General features: G+C 58.1%; 1 protein-coding gene and 1 long non-coding RNA gene across 4 annotated transcripts in view; one reads left to right on the top strand and one right to left on the bottom strand.

The window, feature by feature from the left end:
* Positions 1-13857, bottom strand: part of TBC1D22A (TBC1 domain family member 22A) — a 297147-nt gene extending 283290 nt beyond the window's left edge. For 2 of the 3 annotated variants that reach the window (XM_049626541.1, XM_049626543.1), the window contains exon 1: positions 13636-13857. In XM_049626541.1, the coding sequence (XP_049482498.1) occupies positions 13636-13697 (62 nt within the window). In that variant the 5' untranslated portion in view covers positions 13698-13857. The remainder of the gene's footprint in view (positions 1-13635) is intronic. The other variant, XM_049626542.1, reaches the window with a different exon arrangement.
* Position 13858: 1 nt separating this feature from the next.
* LOC125919722 (uncharacterized) lies at positions 13859-20011 on the top strand. The gene is made up of 4 exons (XR_007456878.1): positions 13859-14102; positions 16664-16810; positions 17519-17656; positions 19353-20011. It is a non-coding gene; the product is annotated as an uncharacterized LOC125919722 (long non-coding RNA).
* The last annotated feature ends 2062 nt before the right edge of the window (positions 20012-22073 follow it).

Here is a 22073-nt window from a genome sequence, read left to right as displayed (position 1 = left end):
CAGGGAAGAACCAGCGGGGCCCTCCACCCGGACCGGATGCCCAGGAAGGTGGCTGTGCCGCGGGGGAGGCCTGATCCCGCACGGGCCCCCGGCCTACAGCGTCACCCACAGACCTCCGAACAGGCCCGAACAACACAGGCCCGCGAGGCTACCGCCACAGAACCAAACGTTGCCACAGCTTCAGGGGAAAACGACACCAGGCGTCATCCCCAGACTAAGACAGTGAGACTTAAGAAGGATGGACGTGTGACCAGCAGACAACAGCAGGAGCCACAGCTGTATTTTCCGGGCGGATGGGCATGAATCCCGATGACCACACAACCCAGCGGCCAGGAAGGATGCTCAAATGGAAAAACAGAACGAACGTAGTGTCACGGAGTCCAACCCTGTGGCCTGACCGAGGCTCCCATCCAGGTGAGAGAGACGGCCCAGACACGGGTGGAGAGATGCCGGGGAGGGCAGCCCGAAGGGGACCCCCCCCAACACCCCCCAGTTCCCAACACAGCCTCCTGCATGAGGCACAGAAGGCACCGCCGGAAGCCACCAGGCAGGGGAAGGCAGGCGAGGAAGACGGGGTGAAGCCGAGGTTCCCCGCAGGCAGGAGCTGGCAGCGAGGGGCGCCTCTCGTCGGAGGCGGTCACAGGTGAGGACAGGCTGGGGACACTGGTCAGAAGGGGGAGGCCCAGAGAAGAGACGGGGCCCCTGACATCAGTGCAGGCTCCTCAGGACTCAGCCTCTCCTCCTTTACGACACGGTTCAGGGAAAGTTTAATAAAAACCAGAATCGAGGGCGGTCCGGGGCCCGCTTGTGGACAGCCAGGTGCTCGGGCCTGGTCTTCACGTCGAGAGCACACTTCACTCGAGCCACTCAGCAAACACTGTCCGGCCCAACACTGGTGCTAGAAAGATGCCAGGGAGCCAGTGACAGCCCGCACCTGTTCCTGCCTCGATGGCAGACAATTGCTAGAACACAGGTAATAGGGAAATGAGCTCAAAGTCCCAGGGCAGAAGTCAGGGAGGAAGGAGGAATGCCGCGAGGCCTCCAGGTTTTGACAAAAAGGTGATTCTCGGGGCGCCTGGGTGGCTCGCTCGGTTGAGCGTCCGACTTCGGCTCAGGTCACGATCTCGCGGTCCGTGAGTTCGAGCCCCGCGTCCGGCTCTGTGCTGACAGCTCAGAGCCTGGAGCCTGTTTCAGATTCTGTGTCTCCCTCTCTCTGCCCCTCCCCTGTTCATGCTCTGTCTCTCTCTGTCTCAAAAATAAATGAATGTTAAAAAAAAAATTAAAAAAAAAAAAAAAAAAAAAGGTGATTCTCCTGCGCTTCCTGGCAAACAGCTTTCTGGTTTAACGTGGACCCCCTACACCAAGGCCTCGGCTGTGAAACAAAACAGACAGAACAGGGCCAGAACGGCATTTTCTCAATGAAAGGTTAAACAGCAGTGGGTGAGGGGTGCCTGTGTGGCTCAGTCGGTTAAGTATCGGACTTTGGCTCAGGTCATGATCTCGTAGTTCGTGAGTTTGAGTCCCGTGTCAGGCTCTGTCCTGTCAGCGGGGAGCCTGCTTGGGATTCTCTCTCCCTCTCTCTGCCCCTGCCCCATTCATGCTCACTCTCTCTCTCTCTTGCGCGCTCTCTCTCTCTCTCAAAAATAATCAAACATTAAAAATATATTTAAAAAAAATGTAAAAAGCAGTGGGTGAAAATGGCCCTGAGCCAGTGAAGCATGAGAGGAAGGAAATGTCCTAAGCGTCAGAAAGTGAACGACAAATCCTATGGCTGCATTTAGGGCAAAATGCTTCCTGGGGCGCAGATGTGTAAAGTCAACAGGCAGGTCCGGCCGCCGGCCCCCGGCTCGTGGCTCAGTGCCCCCACTGCGCTCACCAGCAGCTTTCTGAAATACGAACTAAATTAGCAACTGATTTACCATCAGACTCATCCGAACACACAGTGATGCTCCCCAGGTTTATAAAATATTCAGAAGAAGTAAGTTTTCCAAGGAAATTAACTTTAGAGGGCTTCCGAGGAAAACGTAGGAAGCACCATTAACACAGCAGCAACAATGTCCCTCCGCCCCCGCGGCACAATCTGAAACCCTCCGTCCCGTGGAGGGAACACGCGGCCCCACGGACCCAGACCAGAGCATCTCCTGTGCTGTCCCACCACCAACGACCATGCCACCCCACTCCGCTCTGTCCCCTGAGAAAGGGACAGAGACTTGTCTCCTGTCAAGCTCCCTGTGGCCCCCAAAACCCAGCAGGGACTTGGGCAATTACTGAGCCAATCAGCAAGCTGTTTTGTGGACGTCTCTTGAAACAGATCTTGGAAATGAGCATGTTTACAGTAAAATTTTCCTTCACAAGAGAAAAGCACTATGCGAACACATGGGTACAGAGAACAGGCTGGTGGCTGTCAGACATGCGGGGCCGGGGGTGGGGGGGGGCAGGGGAAAGGGGGGAAGGTGGGCAGAAGGTTCCATCTCCTGGTGACAAGATCAGTAAGTCCTGGGGACATGGCGTGCAGCACGGGGACTGTAGTTAAAAACACCGTGTCGCATAATCGAAAGTTGCTAAGAGAGTAAATCTTTTTTTTTTAATGTGAAATGTATTGTCCAATTGGTTTCCATACAACACCCAGTGCTCATCCCAACCGGTGCCCTCCTCAGTGCCATCACCCCTCTCCCCTCCCTCCCGCCCCCCATCAACCCTCAGTTTATTCGCAGTTTTTAAGGGTCTGCCAAGAGAGTAAATCTTAAAAGCTCTCATCGCAAGAAAAACAATCTGTCGCCATGCGTGGTGACCAACGTTAAGGACAGACTGTGGTGATAGGTTCACAACACGCACACACACACTTGTGTCAAATCATTGTGTCGCACGCCCGGAGCCAATACCATCCCTCCACCGAAGCAAAAGCAGCGTGCGTTTATCAGAAATGGGAAGAAGGACGGAGAAGGCTCTGGGGTCGGCAGGACAGGGCAGCGTGGCAGCCCCCACTGAGCCCCATTTCCCCGCCCGTCCCCTCGCGGCTGCTCCCCTCAATCCCGCCCTCACCTGGCCTCCAGCTTGCTCTCTCCACCCCCCACGCCACCGCACCCCCTTTCCTGCCAGCCTGTCTGGACTCCTCTGCGCGTCCCTGACCTCCACTCCCCAGTCCTGCCTTCCTCCCACTGGACCAGAAACCACGCCCTCTCCCGACACTGCCTGCCCACCCGCAGGCGAAGGGTTCTCAAACCGCTGCCTCTGGGCACCACCGCCCACCCAGCCACACGCTCCCCACGTCGCATCAGCGGGTCCACCACAAAGCGCAGCTGTGCCCCGACGGTCACACCTCACACCCACTTCTCAGTGTCCAGCCCCGGACACCCAGCGCCAACCAGGCAGGAACGCGGACAAGCACCCCTGCCTCCTGCACCCCCTCACGCCCTCCCTGGGACGCCCGCCGTCCCCACCGCCCTGGATCAGGGCTCCGTTTCTTCTCCGGACCAGGTCACCAACCCCTTCTGCGACTCACTCTCCACCAACGGCTATCCCAGGATCCGAGGGCCACCTCCCCTCCTCCCTCAAGCAGGCCACCCGCATTCAGACGGTCTTCATGTCCCCCTAGACCCTGAAACACTCTCCCCTCTGTCACTGTCCCGAGAGAGAGCTACAGCTGCCCCCAGCCAGCCTCGGCTCTGCCAGTCAGAGGTCCGCTTCGCTCCCCAGCTTAAAGTCTGCGAGGTCTTCCAGTTGCCCTCGGGGAACAACCGGAACCTTCTCTGCCCCCCTCCGGCCCCTCCCCACATGGCCACCCCCGGCTGGGGCCAGCGTACCCCCGTCACAGCACTGGCCTCCAGCGCTCTCCGTCTGGTCGTCCGTCCCCGTCCATCAGGTGCCCGCCGGGAGTGCTCTTGTCCGCCTTTCCCTCACCCGGGCCCTCATTCGGGCCCCCTCACTGCCAAGAAGGCTGGCCCCGGGCCGTGTCTACAGAGCACCCGCACAACCTCGTAAGGGACTAAAGGAAGTGACGGTCCCTCAAGGTCCAGCTTGAGGTCACCCCCACCCTCCAGCAGCAGGTGCCTCCCGTGCCCACGCTGCTGCGGGAATCACACCGCACCCCACGGGCTCCGGGCTGGGGGCCGGCCCCCCCCCGGCAAACGCCGGCCTCGCAGCTGCAGGGTCTGGTGGGCACACAGAAGGCATCCCAAAACCGCCTGCGACATTTCGTGCTTCTTCATCGCACAAATGCCCGAACGATGAGGCACTGCAAATCTGACCAAGTCGCTAGGTTCCACAGAGGAGGGCACATTCCCTCGGCACGCCCGCTGACCCACTCGCGCACCCCCCGGGCCCGACCGACCCTGTCACAGCCGCCGAACGTCAGGGCGGTTCACGGAATCACATCTGGCCGAGACCTAAAACGCCACGACGGCTCTAGTGACTGGTTTGGGGACAGAAAACTAATCCGAGAGAGGGCGTAATTCTAAAGAGCAAACAACACGCGGCACACAGCCACCGAGCCGTCACCGGCCGCTCCACGCCACGGCAGCCAGGCTGAAGAGTGACGGGCGGCTGCGGTCCACGGAGGCAGCCTATTCTCCGAACAGGGGAGGTGGCGCCAGGCCCCCACCCCAGCAGCACCAGGGACGGCCCCGCCGACGGGCGGCCTCCCCACCTGCCAACAGGCTCACGAGAAAACGAGAGAAGCGGGCGCACCGGCACCCCCGACGCTGCGTCCTGCCTCCGAGGCCCACAGTGGCGCCAAGGGACCCGTCCCCCTTCCAAGACCCCGTCCTCCGCCCTGCCTCTCCACGCACGTCATGCCCGATGCCCTCTGACGATCCCAGTCCCCCTGGCTGAGGAGCCCGTGCGGAAGGCAGGAACTAAACGCCGCCCGTCTCCTCCGGGCGTCGGCCTTAGAGCCAGCAAGCCCTTTTCTGTATTTTGGTTCAGCACAAACGTTCACTGAAAGAAGGGCCGTTTCAAAACCGCAGCGGGCGTGGGCAGGAACAAGGGAGAGCCGCCACGCGGCACACTGAAGAACTGTGTCCAGACGGTCTGGCCCCAGCGGACGGCGGCCAGGCTAGCGGGGGCGGCGGGCGCACCCCAGGGCCAGGACGCACCCCAGGACGCGCAAGAACAGCCTGGGAGGCGCCCTGGGGAACAAAGCTGATGCAGTCAGGAGCCCAGAAACGTCTGGAGCCGTGGAAGGAGAAAGGACTCTGCCCTGAACGACACGCCCAGAGCCACGGGCCTGGGACAGACCCACCCTCAGCACTGCTGTCCACGCGGAGAGGCCAACGCGGGCAGGGCTGTCTCGGTGCCTGGCGTGCGTGCTCCCCAGCCGTGCAGGCGCCACACCTGCAGGAAGACGGCACGCCGTTCGGACCAGCTGGGTTCGCTGACAGCCCTCAGCACGCACCCCGGAATTTCCACGCTAACCCCCAGAGAAGAGGGAACGGCGTGTCAGAACAGGGGAACAGAAAGACCGGGGCACTCAGAATGAAAGTCCCACAAATGGGAAGAACCCAGGCTGCCCCCCGTTCCCTCCGGGCCTCCTGACCCCGCCACATCTTGTCTGCTGTCCCCTCCCGCAGAGCCCCGAGCCGTGCGAGTCCCAGCGCGGGCACCAGGTCCCCAGAGAGCCGGGGAGGGCAGGGCCCGGAGGCGGCAGTGGCGGTCAGCTCCCGGTCCGTAATCCCCCGGCTGCGGAGGCCCAAAGGCGGGCTGCGTCGTCAGGGGCCGGGCACCAGCGCCGCGGTCACGACGAGGCCCACGCCACCCCATCCGGGGTGCGGCACGAAACCCTGCCCTGGGACATCCGTCCACGCTCCCGGGGCCGGGCGCGGGGCCTCCCCCCACCCGCAGGTCTGCAGGGTCCCGTGTGCGGCCCAGCCCCGAGCGGGACCCACGCTGTGCCCCGAAGGGCCCGCAGGGCCAGACTGACGTCGTGCGTGTCTGAGGAGCGGTCACCAGACAGGGCTGCCGGAGAGGACGGGGCAGGGGGGCCGGGTGTCGACCACTCTGCCCGGGTCACGACACCACTGCCCTCATCTGCACCACACGCAGGGCAGGGCCACACCGGGGCGGTCTGGGGGACTGCCTAACCAGAGAGACGGGCTCCCGGGGCCCTTCTACCCATTCCCACCCGTGACCTCCAACCACGCCTTCACGGCACTCGGGGAATGGGAGACTTCCCTCTGTTCTCATTTTTTTTTTTTTTAACTTTTAATCAAAATCATCAGGGATTTATTTATTTTTTAATCATTTCTGGCCTCACTTAAAATTAACCCATAAGAGTCTAGATTCGCCGCAGTAGACAAATATGTATTCACATCAAATTTATTTTTCAAAACATTTCCAGACAAACTAACACGACAGAGGACTGCTAAGACACAAGCAAAACGAACCGGGTACACAGCAAAAACCCACCCACTTGTGCACAGGACTCTGCACCGGAAGAGACCAGAGAGACCCACGCCCACGGGACAGAATCCCCGCCGGGGCAGACTCCCCCGCTCCTTGCAACACAGAAAAAGAGGAATAAGCAGGCACGCGGTCCAAATGGCCACGTCAAAGATACAAGCAAGGATGGGGCGCCTGGGTGGCTCAGACGGTTGAGCGTCCCACTCTTGACTCTGGCTCGGGTCATGAGCTCAGGGTTTGTAGGTCTGAGCCCCGCGTTGGGCTCTGCGCTGACAGTGCGGAGCCTGCTTGGGAGTCTCTCTCTCCCTCTCTCTCTGCCCCTCCTGTGCGCACACACACGCTCTCTTTCTCAAAATAAATAGACGCTGAAAACAAAAACAAAAATGCAAACAAGGAAATAAACAGGTTTCTAAAAACAAGAGAGGGACGTCTGGGTGGCTCAATCGGTTGTGCGTCCGACTTCAGCTCAGGTCACGATCTCGCAGCTTGTGGGTTCGAGCCCCACGTCGGGCTCTGTGCTGACGGCTCACAGCCTGGAGCCTGCTTCGGATTCTGTGTCTCCTTCTCTCTCCCCTCCCCTGCTCGTGCTCTGTCTCTCTCTCACTCTCCCTGTCTCTCAAAAATAAACATCAAAAAAAATATTTATTTCTTTAAATAAAATAAACGAAGAAAAATAAAAACACAAGCAAGAGTTGGTCAAGGCAGCAGCTCAGAGCTTCTGGGAAAAGAGGCAGGGCCTCCAGCCAAGTCTGGGACCCAAGAGCACACAAGACGCAGGGAGGGCCGTCCCAGCTTCGTTCCAGCCCCTTGACACTAAGCACACTCTGCAGAGGTTGCCGGAGAGGGGCCAGCCCACCCTCGAAGACTGGTGGAGTTACCCGGCCACACTCAAGGGCAGGACTGCAGGGGCAGGTGCAGAGGGCTACCTACAGCCCTTCCCACCCGGCATCCCCCCAGCACACTTCTCTGAACCTCCCGCTCCCCGCTTAGGGGCCCTCGTGGCCGCCGTAACAAACTCGCACAAACAGCGGCTTAAACACACACGATTATTATCTTAAAGTCCGGCAGTCAGCAGTCCCAGGCGGGTCTCACCAGGCTAACGTCTAGGTGCTGGCCACTGTGTTCATTTCTGGATGCTCTGGGGAGAGTCTACTCCCTGCTCATTCGGGCTGCTGGCAGAATCCAGTTTCTTGCGGCTGGAGGTATGGGGCTCCTGCTGGCTGTCAGGAGAAGGATGCTCCAGCTTCCAGGGGCCACCACACCCCCCGAGCTCATGGCCCCTTCCTCCGTTTTCAGAGCTGGCAACCGCAGACCAGAGTTCATCTCCTGCTGACTCTGAGCACTTTGAAGAGCTCACTGCATCCCACTGGATCCGCCAGGTCATCCAGAAGAATCTGCGGTCTCTGGGTCAGCTGATGTGCACCCTTCACCCTCCTCTGCCGTGCGACCTGGTTCCAGGTTCCTGGTTCCAGGGAGGAGGACGTGCACACCTTTGGGGACCACTGTTCTGCCAACCATACCCCATCCCTCTGGCCAGAACCCCGGTGACCACCTCAGCCCCCGACACGGAGGCCATCAGAGCGTCCCGCGAGCCCCGCCTGCAGCCTGGGACCCGAGCCCACGCACTCGAGTCCAGCGGCAGCCCCTGCCCTCACCCTCACCCTCTCTCACCCTCTCCTCAAGGAGGATGGACAGGACCGTAGCGACACCCTTCGGTGCTTCCTCACGGCTCTTGGACCAACACCCGACTCTTTTCCATGGCCTTCCAAGACCTGCACCCCTCCCAAGGCTCATCTCACAGTGCTCCCCTCCCGGCGTGCTGCTCCCCGGCCCCTGGCGTCCCTACAGTGCGCCCGTCCCAGCAGGAGTGCTCTGACGTCCCCCGCCCCCACATCCCTGCATCTCTACGGGCTGGCGCCACCTCGAGTTCGGCAGGACCTCTCCCGGGAGGGCACGGCCTTCCGTTCACGCGGTGTCCCGCTCTTCTGCAAACACTCCCCCGGGATTGCCTTCGAAGCCCTTCGCACCGCGCGAACTGACGTGCGGTCTCCCTCGCCCACGGCCTGAGAGCCACCTCTCTCGGTTCCGCGTGGTACCTGGCACGTGGAAGGACGTTCTGAATGAACGGGTGATCCCGACAAATCCTCCCCTCGGTTGATGAGTGACGGTGGCCCGTGAAGATGACCGTGGAGCTCACGTCTCACGGGCTCAGGGACTCCTCGGGCTGTGGCGGCTGGACCGCGCGTCACCCTCTGCCCCAGCTCCGCCCCAGGCACCCACAGCCTTGCCATATTCAAACCGGGCCTTGCTTGCCGCCATCCCACTCCCAAATGTCACCCTTCACAGGCCCCAGCTGCCCGCACGCCCTCCCGCGAGCCGAGCACACTGCCGAGCCGGGACAGCGAGCGTTGGGCCCACGCTGAAAGGCTGCCTGTGTTCTCACAGCCAGCGTGCGACGAGTTCCTGGCATGTCAAGCGAAGCGTGGCGAGAATGCCAACTGCAACCGCAGACCCCGCAGGAGCCAAGCGAATCGACGGCCCCGGAAAGAACCGGCCCCGGAGAGTCGGAGACTGAACCTTCCGTCACCCACTTGCTGATCCTTCTCGCGCCACTGTCATCCCCCACCCGGGTGTTCCCAGCAGCCTAACCCATCTCCCCGCCGCTGCCCTTGCCCTCCTGGCCCCTAACCTACCACCCACTCAGCAGCCGGAGTGATCCTGCCAGACCAGAGGCAGCTCCAGCCGCCCCTCTGCCAAGACCCTCCAGTGTCCCCACTTCAGAATAAGAGACTGAGAGTCCACGTCTTTTCGCTGTGACGAGACCCGCCCCCACCCCCAGCCAGATCTCGTGCCCCGTGACTCTCTTGCCTCCTCCCTCGGCTACAGTCATCAGGCCCCCTGTTCGTCCCAAACCCGCCGGGGTCACTCCTGACAGGGGGCTCTGCGCTCTCTCGCCCTCTGCCCGGACCACGGTCCTCCAGCCACCCAAGGGGCCTGTGCACTCACCTCCTGCAAATCTTGCTCAGATGCAACCTCCTCGGTGAGGGCTTCTCCAGCCACCTTGTCACTGTGAGACCCTCCCCACTCGCCCTGCCTGCCTCCGAAGGGTCTATCCCAATTCTCTGCTGTACATTTCAGTAACAACCACCGTCTTCTCAGGGGTAACTCTCCCCCTAATGCAGTCATGGTATTTATTCTCTGCCCCTCCTGCTCCAATGTAAGCCCTGTGAGAGCACACATTCAGATCTGTTTGGGTCACTGGTGTATCTCTAGCACCTGTTCCTGGCACAGAGTGTTGGTTCAACAAATACCTGGTGAATGAACAAATTTTCAAACTCTCAAAGCTGGTCCAAGAGGCCTTCTCTCACGCTCATCAAAGAGAATCAAAGAGAATCAAACGAGGGGCACCTGGATGGCTTAGTCGGTTAACTGTCCGGCTTCAGTTCAGGCCGTGGTCTCATGGTTCTGGAGTTCGAGACCTGCATGGGACTGTGTGCTGACAGCTCAGAGCCTGGAGCCTGCTTCGGATTCTGTGTCTCCCTCTCTCTCTCTGCCCCTCCCCGACTCACATTTGTTCATTCATTCTTTCTCTCTCTCTCTCTCTCTCTCTCTCAAAAATAAAAAATTTAAAACAAATTTTTTAAAGAGAGAGAGAGAGAGAGAGTGAGAATCGGACCAGACCAAACAAATATGTGCCTGGAGGTCCCAGCCACTTAAGTCTAACCCAGCTTCATCAGGTTATATGTGCAGAAACCGAGGGCCCCAGAGGTGACATGACCTGGTCAAAGTCACACAGAGGTAACAGGAAAAATAGGCTAAACCTGGACCACAGAACCAAGCCAGAGGTCTTTCCACCACATCACACATCCTGCCTCAACCAGAAGAGAAATCCCTAAGAAAGCACCAGCCAAACAGACAATGTACGGTCCAAGGTGTGCAGAGTGGGCGCCTACTGGCAAGACCACCTCTCGCGCAGTGTGAGCCCCTGCCCAAATCCCTTATTCCCTCGAGGTTAATCTGGAAGGAGGTTCGAATCAACCCCCATCAATCATCACTAACAATGCAAAGGGGAGCAAGGCACAGTCGTGAGACTCGCAGAGCGCACGGTCCAGAGAAGAACACATACCAACAATGCTGGGTTTGACGCACGAAAGGTTTGGTCCAGGCTGCACGAAAACACACAAGGCTTTATGCGGAGGTACGCTGGAGGCGAACTTTGAAAGTTAAGAAAATTGAATAAGCCAGGCAAAGGGGAGGAAAGAGAGGGAACGAACATTCTGGTCCGCTCTGACGGCATGAAACTGACCGAGGCATCACACAGCAGGTACACCAAGGAACCTGCAAGCCTGTCCGCACTGCTGAGGGCAAAGGTCAAAGCAAGGAGGGCTGCAGGATGTGGCTAAAGAATTGGGCAGGGGTCGGGTTATAAAGGGCCTTACTCTGCTCCCCCACATGGCACTTCGGGGGGGATACAACCAAGGGCCCTAACCCAAGGCTGCTCCCAGGGAGCGTCAGCTGGAGGACAGAGCACCGTTCTGTGACTCTACAACACTAAGGAGATGCAACACTGCGGGGCACCAGGAACTGCCTGGCAAACACTAAGTGCTCCGTGGCCACCAGCCATTATTGTCACAAGGACGCATGAGGAGGGGATCATGACTAAGGGACATTAAGGGCTGTGCCGTACAGATGACCCCCTAACAGCCCTGTATTGGGTGGTGAGTCTGTTCTTCCTCCGTGGAGTTTCCCTGGGCTCATGTCCACACTCAAAGCGTCAGACAATCATGGGGACCACAGACAGGACGGGCAGAGCCACAGGACTCCGCCAGGAGCTCTGACAGCGCTGTGCCCGTGCAGGCAAAGCCCAAGTGTGTGCCAAGTGATGACCACGGGAAGGTGAGCCGCTGAGGGAAGAGGGCAAACCTGGGCGACGCCTGCTGCCGGCAACAGCAGCAGGGCCCTGGGAGGCACGGGGCGCGCAGCGGCTGGGCAGGCCTTGCCAGGGGCCCCAACCCCTCCTCGGTGCCCTGCCCTCCGCACTCACAGCCTCTGGCAGTTCTCCCAGACTCCACTCCAACGCTGAAACTCCGACAAGGGAGCCACTCTCCAAAATGCCTAAGACCCAGCACAGCGCCAAAGCCCAAGGGCGACGAAAGCCTGTCTTCGGTAACACAGAATCTCACGAAGAAAGCCGAGGGGGGCATGTTAGCTGCCTGTGGCCATCACACCACGACAGAAATCTATCCTGGCCGTCTGGGAGGCTTCAAGTCCAACATCAGGGGGTTGGCAGGGCCACACTCTGTCTAAAATCCTCACAGAAGGATCCTTCCTCGCCTCTTCCTGCTCCTGCTGGTTGCCAGGAAGCCTTGGCATTCCCGGGCTTGTGAGCGCACGGCTCCCACGTCTGCCTTCCTCTTCCCTGTTGTCTTCCCTACGTCTTCCCCGTGCGTCCAAACTGCCCTCTTCCGTGAAAGAGACCAGTCGCTGGACAAGGGCTCCCTCTAATCCACTCTGACCCCATTTTAACTTGAGTCCCTCTGCAAAGATGCTACTTTCCAACAAGGTCACGTTCCCAGGTTCCAGAGAGAGAGGAATCTGGGGGGAGGGGGACACTACTACAACCAACGCAAGGACAAATGACCAAGAGACAGTCATCAATCCAAAGCGTATTCGCCGTTACGACTCCACACAGCAGCCCCACGTTCTTACAGCTCAGCTGGCCGTTAAGAGTTTGTTCAGACCGGGGCGCCTGGGTGGCGCAGTCGGTTAAGCGTCCGACTTCAGCCAGGTCACGATCTCGCGGTCCGTGAGTTCGAGCCCCGCGTCAGGCTCTGGGCTGATGGCTCGGAGCCTGGAGCCTGTTTCCGATTCTGTGTCTCCCTCTCTCTCTGCCCCTCCCCCGTTCATGCTCTGTCTCTCTCTGTCCCAAAAATAAATTTAAAAAGTTGGAAAAAAAAAAAATTTAAAAAAAAAGAGTTTGTTCAGACCAAAGCCTCAAGAAAGACCCAGAAGGGACACAGAAGTTCTCCTGCACGTGGCTCAGCTTCCCTGGACTCCACGTCCCAGAACATCTGCCTCTGTCACTACTGGGACCTCCTATTCTCTGCCATTGCAGAATTTTCACATCATCTCGGACCCTGACAGGTTCCAAGCAAGCACAGCCCTGGGGAGGAAAACAGGATCTCTGGCCGCCTCGGGTGATCAATCCCCTCCCAAGTCCCTGGGCCAGAGCAAACAGTAACTCACTTCTACCAACTCCCAAATAGCTCTAAAAATACACGTTTCTGACTGAACACAATGAACTACAAAGCTTACGAACAACAGTGCCTATAATACAACACTTACAGATGAGCTGTGCTTATAAATGGCTCCACATGCAGTCATTTGAACACCACACATTCCTCATTTTCAGTAGGTCAGACCTTAGTTTCCAAATGGAATAAACCGTGTTCAGAAATCCTGAAATCTGTTTAGTCTATTTTCACCAGCGGCTGATTTTATCCCAAGCATTTTCCCGGTCACGTCTTCGCGTCCCCTAGGGGCCCCCGCCAGGGATCAGTGACACGCCAACCAGGACTTTGGAGCTGTACAGCTTCCAGGGTGCACCCAGGTCTTTGCGAGCACTTCAGTTGTTTGTTTCTGTTTTTGTTTTCATTTTTGTTTAAATTTGCTTCCCGCTGCTGACTCGAGAAAGGAGTTGGTTTTGAGGCCAGAAAGTGGGATACATGGAAATTCACAGGGAGTCCCAAATCCACTTGAGCAAATCCTTGCTCAAGGCAAAAGCAGTCGTCCGCAAGAGAGACGAGAAGGCCACGCAAGTGGGTCAAACCGCCACGCCCCCTCCAGAAACCGACGTCCCAGAGAGCACAGCCCGGGGCCACTTTCCGGACTCCACGGAACTCTTCGAAGCACGACCCGAGCCGGTGCCTTTCGACTTGCCCAGGGAGCCCGGCAGTTTCGCAGAAGGGAGCCTGCCAGTCTCGGGACAAACTTGCCGGCGACTCCCCCTCCTCCTCCCTTCAAGCCTCGAAGCTGCTTCGCGCAGCCCCTGTCGCCTCCCAGACCCTAAGCTCGGCCCCCCGCCCCCAGTTCCCCAACGCCCCGCACTTCCCCCGCGGTCCTCCCACAGCCCAGGTCACCCCCGCCCCCAGACCCCGATTCCACCCGCAGCCCAGCCGGCCGACGCGCCCACCTGACCTCTGACCCCTGACCCCCACCCGGCCTCCCCGTCACACCCACCTGCCCGGGACTTTGCTGTTGCTGCGCTTCCAGAACTGCTTCCTGGCCCCGTCGCTGGCCATGGCCCCTCCTCATCCCTCGGACTCACGGCCCCGACACCCGGAATGCAGCCGGCCGACCCCGGCGACCCCTTCCTGTACCCCGGGGGAGCCCCTCAAACGTCCCGGGACTCCGGAGTCCAGAGCCCAGAGGCTCTTCCGCCTCTCTCCGGAAGTTGTGCCTCCGCGCGTCCGGAAGTCCCGCCCCCCTCGCAGGCGCGCGTGACGCACGGCGCGGGCGCTGACGGCATTAAAGGGCGACGCCGGGGAGGAAGCGAGGTGGCGGTGGCGGTGGCTTGTGGGCCTGCGTGTGCTGTCCCGGCGGCGGGCTGGCACCCGCGCCCGCCTCCAGGCTCCGCTGCTGGGCCAGACGGCGGGGGTGGCGCGCTGAGCCCGGCGCAGAAAGATACGCCCGGGGTTTCAGAGTCGGTACGAAGCAAAGAGGGAAAATAATCTCACGTTGATTCCATAGTGAAATAATATTTGGGGTATATTGGATCCAGTAAAATATATTGCTGAAATTATTTTCTCGTTTTCTTTTACCTTTTTTTTTGTTTGTTTGTTTTAACGTAGCCACCGGAAAGTGAAATTGTGCTGCTAGCACTACCTTCCCTTGGCCGTAGACCAAGGAGTCTGGCATTGCAGACTGGCACTGCGCCTGGGGAGCCCCTTAACACGCCTCCGCCAGTTCTCTTGTGAAACACAAATCTGATTATGCTCTCTGATTAAAGTTTGCCTCCCTTGCCGATAATCAACATTGCTTCTGCGCTTGCCAAGCGCAAGATGCTGCACAAGGTGCTCTGTGTGCGTGCTCTCAGCCATGCGCCAACCACCCCCGGGAACGGCTGCCTCCTTCTGGAAGAGCAGAATGGTTCTCTCCCTCTGGCCACACTGAGGCTTAGACCTGTCTTGGCGATAGCGGGGCTGTTCGCAGCTGCTAGCACCCGGCCTGCAACATTTATCTGTCTCCACAGGTGGCTTGTGAGATCCTGCGGGGTGGGGCCTGTGTCTTCTGCCTCTAGAAATGTTTGTTGGGGGCGCCTGGGTGTCTCAGTTCTTTAAGCGTCCGGCTCTTGACTTCAGCTCAGGTCGTGATCTCATGGTTCATGAGTTCAAGCCCCACGTGGGGCTCTGTGCTGACACCTCAGACAGAGCCTGGAGCCTGCTTCGGATCTGTGTCTCCCTCTGTCTCTGCCCCTCCCCTGCTCACCCTCTGTCTCTCTCAATCAAAAATAAATGTTTAAAAATTTTTAATAAAAAAGAAATGTTTGTTGGGTGAATGACAACTGTGGGAACTCTCCAGGGATCCCCTTTAGTCTCCACAGAAACTCTCCAGGAATCTTCTCCCTTGTGCGATCCCAATGGATCTTTGGTGATCCCCGATGACACAGCCTCAGTGGATTCTCAGGACCCCTGTGCTGCATAGCCTGATGAACCCTCCTGAGATCCTGTCCTTACACGACCTCGGAGAATCTCCCGAGATCTAATAAAGTTTCAGTGGATCCTCAGGGGCTCCTTCCTGACACGGCCTCAGGCAGTCTCTTGGGAGTCTCTCCTGGTGGAGCTCAGGAAGGCCCCAGGGATTTCTCCCTGCTGTACAGCCCCGAGGCCTCAGAAATTCCCCTAGGAGACTGGCTCCTAACAGTATCAGGGGTCCCCTACAGACATCACTGGAGACCTTAGGGGTTTTCAGCGGCTTTTCCGGCTTGCTGCAAGAGTCTGCAAGGTGACAGGGCAAAGATGATGGAAGTAGAATTTACATAGGAAAAGTGGACAGTAGTTAGCAACTGGTTGGATGCAATTATGACATCTTAGATCGGTTATCCCTGTAGCTTGAGGATGCTTTCCTGCCTCACATCTCTTAGGAGAAGGAGCCAGACCAATACCAAGGTGGATGAAGGCTTCAAGACCCACTGAGCAAAAGGGTTAGCAGTGCCACGACAGGAACAGGAGAGCAAGAGGTCAGCCTGTTTGCAACCTAGGTTTATGACTGGTTGAGGATGAACTGGGTTGATGTCACAGAGGTAAGTCTTCAGCCTCAGCCAAGCGGTAGGTTAGAGGACAGATCCGTCTCCAGACAAGGGGATGGGAGGACCTGCCAGGGCAAAGTCACAGGAATAGGTCAGCATCATGAGCAACGAGACAAGCTCCAGAAATGGATTTTTGGGCCAGAGGGCATGGTAGGGATAGGATGTGAAAGGAGCGTCTGGTAGAAGGCCAGGTGTGTAAGCCAAAGTCTAGCCTATGGAGGGTGTAGGAATGGGGTCTCTGCAGGCATCAAAGAGGACAGATGCGTGAACACAGAATGAATGAGTGGAGCTTTTCGTACTCATTTGTGCAACAAATAATTACTGAGCAGCGAACACAAGAAGCTTACTTTCACTAAGATTTAGGCTAAAAGAAATTAAAACCAAGGACGTGACATTTCACCCCAGACAGATGGGCAAAAACTTAAAACCTGTCAGTGCCCAAATTGGTGAGGATGTGGATTTGTGAGCAGTGCGGAATGAACTCTGATTCGCTGCTGATGGGAGTGGAAATTGATTCACTAACTCTCGACAGCTATCCAGCAATTTCTAGCGGCTAAGGACGCATATACCCTACAACCCAGCAATTCCAATCTTGGTGTGCACCCCAGAGCAGCTCGCCTATGTGTGCAAAGACAGGAACGTTCATTGTAACTGCTGGGGGGAGGGGGGAATCATAAAGTAATCTATAGGAGAATTGATAAATGATACATAGTTACCCAATAGGATGCTATATGGTAAGAAAATAACTATAAATACATCAACATAAACGAGTTTCACAACATTGAGTGGAAAAACGTTGAACGTGAATGCATGTGGTATTTAACACCATCTTTTTAAACTAGAAGAATGCTAAACACCAAATTCAGGAGAGTGGTTTCCTCTGGGTATTGGTGGGGACTTTAATCAGTAAGGCATTCAGGGGGCTTCAATGCTATTATCACGCTTTATTTCTTCTGGCAGATGGAGTGTATTCAGCTGTTATATTATTTATGACTCTCTGGATGTCGACGAAATGATTGACAACACGTGATGATTACGGAGCCTCCACTGCTGTGTCCGTGAGCAGACTCTTGGAAAAGCCTGCATTCGTGCAACAATGAATGAGTGGTGAGTGTTCACAGGGAGGCCTGGCGGGGTCAGGACAATCGATCAGATCTGTGACTGCTGTTTAAGGTGAAGGGACAAAATGCAAGGAGTGGTTCCAGGTCGAGGGAGCGTCACTGATGCAGCAGGGACACAAGACAAGACCAGAGTGCTGGGTAACGGGTGAGGCTTCGGTGAGGCTCTAGGAGACACAGGTTGGGCTCCCTGAGAGGCCCTTGCGTGCAGGCTGCTGCTTGGGGAGGAGAGGCTGACTGGTGAGGGGCCACCTGGCCCTACAGGGACGTCCTGAACTGAGACCAGAGGGTGGAGCCTTTGCACCGTGCACAAGCCAGTCTGCACGGGCTGCGTCCAGGGAGGGGGTAGCCCGCAGCTGACGGCAGCTCCCCAGGAGGGACTTCTCTGGGCCATCGGCAGCCTATACTCCCAGCCACGGAGGGAACGAGAGCCCTCGTTCTGAGGGGCGAATCTGGGCAGCACGCCGTAATGCCGACCACGGTCCACCTTGGCGCCCCTCAGACCCGCCAGCCACAGGGGTCACCGTCGGAAGAGCGTCTCCAGGATTCTGGCTGCTCCCTTTTGTGGAAATTTACAAGAGGAAGGTTGATGCAATCTTGGGGCCACAGCAGCTGCTCACCCTGTGCCTCCACTTCCTGCCCCTCTGCCCTCACCACTGTGGGTTCCCTCCACCGAGTAGCATCTCTCCTGTTCTAGATGAGCTACCTGGTGGACCGGCCCGGACTCTCATCTCTCATCTAGAGGCTTTAGAACCTCGGCCAACACACCCTTCTCAGGTCACGGCTGCTGTTCTTGTCCACATCCCATCAAAACTGGGCAGAGAGGCAGGCTCAGGTAGGTGCCAGACGTGTTCTCCCCCCGCCCCCGCCCCCGCCCCCGCCCCCGGGCAGCAGCATCCCTACCTTCTCCGGTGGCCGAGAGGAGACCCCTTCCTTGACCTGCTAGTCTTCTGGCACAAGGAGCCGTGACCCAACATTGAATCAGACTCTTACCACATCCCTTTCTGGAAGCATTCGCTCTCTAGAAGAGGTCAGGATTGTGAGAACCGGACAAACTCCCCTGGAGACAGCATTGGTGGGCAGACCCACTCCTGCCTCCACCCCCTGCTTCCCACACCCAAGTCTATACTTAGAGGAGACACATGTCGGACGCCCCCATTCAAGGCTATCAACTCTGAGCCGAAAGGCAGCTTCATTGCTCAGCCGGGCCAGCAGCTTCTGGGCCATGTGGTGTGTTAGGGGACCGGTGGGTCCCAGAGCCACGGGCTCACCGCCCCCACCTCCTTCGCCGTAAGCGGGTCCCCAGCACCAGCACGAGGTTGCACAGAGCCTCCTGTCAACAGGTCAGATGCCACACAGAGAGGACATGTCCGTGAACGGCTGTCCCCTACTGCCTCCACTCACATACCCCGTGACGACCCTACATGCAGGGGAGGCCAGGCAGTGTGGTCTGGCTGGGCGTCCGTTCCCACCTATCCTAAGCTCTGTTACCGAATGATGGTGGGATGGATATTGGAGGACAGTGGCAGCGACTCCCGTCTTATAGAGCATGCGATCAGCTCCCAGCACTGAAAGCGACGAGTAAAGGCGGGCGGTGTGGGGGGGTGTCAGCCTCCGCCCCCGCAGTGTGGATGTGTGGCATCCATTGCTGCTGGAGGGAAGCTTCCGGGCCGAGTCATGTCACTGCACACCCGTTTCACTGCTCAGGCTGTGCCCTCTGCCTCCTTTCTCTCTCACTCACCGGAGTGCCCCAAGGTCCAAGGCTTATCCTGGATGATGCCTTCGACCAGAAGTAAAGGGACGCTGGCCTAGCGGTGCTTTGAACGTTGCTTCCTGCCCACAAAAAGGCCAGCGGGGAGAGGCTGTTGCGATGTTATAGTGGCTGAGCCACTCAGGGATGTAGGGGATGCTGGGTGCACGTCCAGGACCCAGGTACCCCGTCCCCACTGCCATAGTGCTGGTGCTGCCCACGCCCAGCTGAGTGCTCCCTGGGGACCATCTGTCCTCTGTCCGAGGAAGCTGCCTCACCCCTAGGACATCCCACACGCGCGGTGACGGGCCGGTGTGAAGAGACAAAGACCTAGCCCTCTGTCCTCAGCTCAAGCCACCCCTGAAGGGCTGTCCCGGATCCAGGATCTCCGGGCAGGATGGACCAGATGAGGCCACTGTGCCAGCATGTGGCTCAATTTCTGCTCATCCAGTCCTGCCCTGCATCCCTCCCTCCCTTACCAATGTGGCTCCCAAGTACATCGTCAGCATAGCACTGTCCGTACTAGTCAGGGTTTTCCAGGGAAACAGAACCAAGGCGGGGGTGGGGCATAAATGGAAATCTATTATGACGGATTGGCTTGCACAATTATGGAGGCCGAGAAGCACCACGACCCAGCGCCTGCAAGCTGGACGGCCAGGAGCCCCAGTGGTGTAATCCCAGTGTGTGTGCAGAGAAAGAGGACATCAATCCCAGCCCAGGCGGTGAGGCAGAAAAAAGCCTAACTCCTCCTCCTCCCTCCTCCCTCTTGTGCTCTTTTCAGGCCATCGGGAGTTGCCTGAGGCCCACCCACGCTGGGAAGAGGGTCTGCTTTGCTGGGCCTGCCAATTCAAATTCAAATTTCATCTGGAAACACCATCACAGATATACCCAGAATGATACTCAACCTGGGCACCCCACGGCCAGTCAAACTGACACAAAAAATTACCCATCCCCCAGTAAGCCTCCTACAGGAGCAATTCCTCAAGTCCACTGTCTCAGATGAGACAAATGTCCCCAAGCTCAGGCTTGCTGCCTCATGGTCACAAGATGGTGTCACAACTCCATCTATCATGTGCTCCTGCCAGTATCCCAGCCAGAAAGGGAGGGAAGGAGGCCAAAGAAAAAAAATAAAAAGATAAAAGATCTCTCCAGAAATCCTGTTTTATCCAGGAAGGGCAGTCCCCCCAGCCGGCTTCCTTGTGAGCCAGAACTAAGTCAGCCCCAATCACTAGGGAGAGCGGACTGCTGGCCGGACTCCTTGGAACTTCCCCTGTGCGGCCAGGGGAGGAGTCACTGCCCATCCGAGCTACAGGCCCCAGCCCACGACAATTTCCAGCTTCTGTTTGCAGAGAGGAGGGCGACTGGCTGGGGAAGTATCAGTCGGTGCCCCTCAAGGCGGGAGAGGTCAAGGGCATGGGGGGGTGGCGGGGGAGACGCCGGGGCAGGCGGGCCCTGAGCCTCACCTGGGACTCAGACAGCAGGGCCTCCAGGGTCCCAGCCTCACCTGGGACTCAGACAGCAGGGTCTCCTGCTCCCATCCCACCCCTCCCCGCCCACCCACACACCTCTGCACACCTCTGCAGCCCACGTCCTGATGTCCTAACGTGGCAGTCTCCTGTCCCAAATGCTCCAGGGACCCCATCGCCCTCTGCGAAAGCCAAGCCTCTTCTGCTGGCTGCAAAGTGTCTGAGTCCCGCTGCCTTCTCCCCTGTCTCTCTAATCTCACTTTTTGTGCCCCAGCTGCACCCCATAAAGGCAGAAAAGGCCCCCAGCTGCCTCTGTGTAGCAGAGACAGGAGACAAGAGCACGCTGAGAACACTAGCAGTGCCCACACACAGCACTGCGGGTCAGCCCTTCTGTCACCCGGTCCTTACCACCCTCCCCCTGCAGCCCCCCCCCCCCCCCCCCCCCCCCCCCCCCAGCCCCCCCCCCCCGTCCTCCTCTCCCCTGCACTTCACCTTCGCAGATGGCCGGCCAGCGTGCAGTGCCCGCCCCCACAGGGAGCCCGCTGAGTCTCAGTCTGAGTGACCACCACACGTCTGGTGGATGTGACGCTCTCTCTGCTGGGGTCGGATGTGGCCTCCTGTGGCCAAATGACCTCAGACTGAGTTACACACTGAACACTAACACCTCCCGCCTTGCAGAAAAGGAAACAGAGCCCAGTACAAAATGACCCACAGCAATACCCGTCCCCTAAAATCTTGGTAAAGTTCAGTCACTCTGCCTCTGGTCAAGTCCAAGGGCTGGGATCCAAAGCCCAAAATCTTACCAGCGGGTAGAATTTAAACCAGAAATTTCTGTCTCCTAGCGATAGGGTGTGGTATTCAGCCTAGCCGCCCCACCCACCCACCGTCTGATGGTCTCCACTACAAGGGCACGGGACCGATAGCCTCAGTGCTGAAGTGTCGGGTGTATGCACCTTGCTGTGCACTGCGCCCCAGCTGCACCCCATAAAAAGAGGGCATGCCCTCTGGGTCAGAGTCACGCTTCTGGGGAGGTGCTGGGGACAGGCCCGGGGCCGGGCTGGGTGTCCTCCTGGCCCCTGCCCCAGGACTTCCCTGCTAACTCAGCAGCCTGCCTTCTCAGCTGGCATTAGCTTGGCTTGGAGTGAAGGCTTGGTGTTCTGGACCTCTGGCCATCTTGGAGGAGCAGAAAGGATCCCTCCCAGCCAGCTTGTATTTTCGGGCTTCTCTGCCTTCACCTGGGCCAGTTTCAGGCTTACGATGTCTCGATGTGTCTCTCGAGAGCTTACCAGATGGGCCGCGGCCCCTCCACCGTGTGAGGGCTCCGGCTGACTCTCCCGGTGCTGCAGTCTCCAGGGACATAGCCCGCTCGCCTGAGTGAGGAGGGGACAGTTTGGCTCATACCGATCTCCTAGGGCTGCCGGAGCAAAGGACCACCAGGTAAGCGACTGAAAACAACGCAAGCTATTCCCTCACAGTGCTGGAGCTCAGAAGTCCAAATGCAGGTTCACCAAAGGGCTAGAGTCAAGGTGTTGGCAGGGAGGCATTCCTTCCAGAGGCTCCGGGGAAGAGCCTGCTTCCTTGCCTTTCCAGCTTCCGGCAGCTGCCCACTGTGGGTGGCTGGTGGCCCCTGCCTCTATCTGGAAAGCTCCAGCCTCTCTCTTCTCACTTCAATTCCTCCCAGACCCTGCTCTCGAGGACCTGCTCAGATCACCCAGCGCCATCACCCCATCTCAGGGCCTTTAACTTAATCACACCTGCAAGCTCCCTTTTGCCATATGCAGTAACGATCACAGGTTCGGGGGGGGGGGGGGGATGCAGAGAGCTCTGGGGGCCATGACTTGGCCGACCATATTTCATGACATCTAGCAAAAGTTCCCATTTTACCCCCATGAAAGAGAGGGGTCCTCCTTCCTGCACCCTCCCTCCCTCAATTTGGCCATTTCTAGAGTTTAGGGTCTACCCCTAGCAACACCCCACTTCCTAGGGCTGAATTCCGCATGAGTTAGGATGCTGGCAGGTGCAGGAAAGAGGAAAGA

This window comes from Panthera uncia, chromosome B4, assembly GCF_023721935.1.
Source record: "Panthera uncia isolate 11264 chromosome B4, Puncia_PCG_1.0, whole genome shotgun sequence".
Lineage (NCBI taxonomy): Eukaryota > Metazoa > Chordata > Mammalia > Carnivora > Felidae > Panthera > Panthera uncia.
This window is presented reverse-complemented; position numbering and strand designations above follow the sequence as displayed.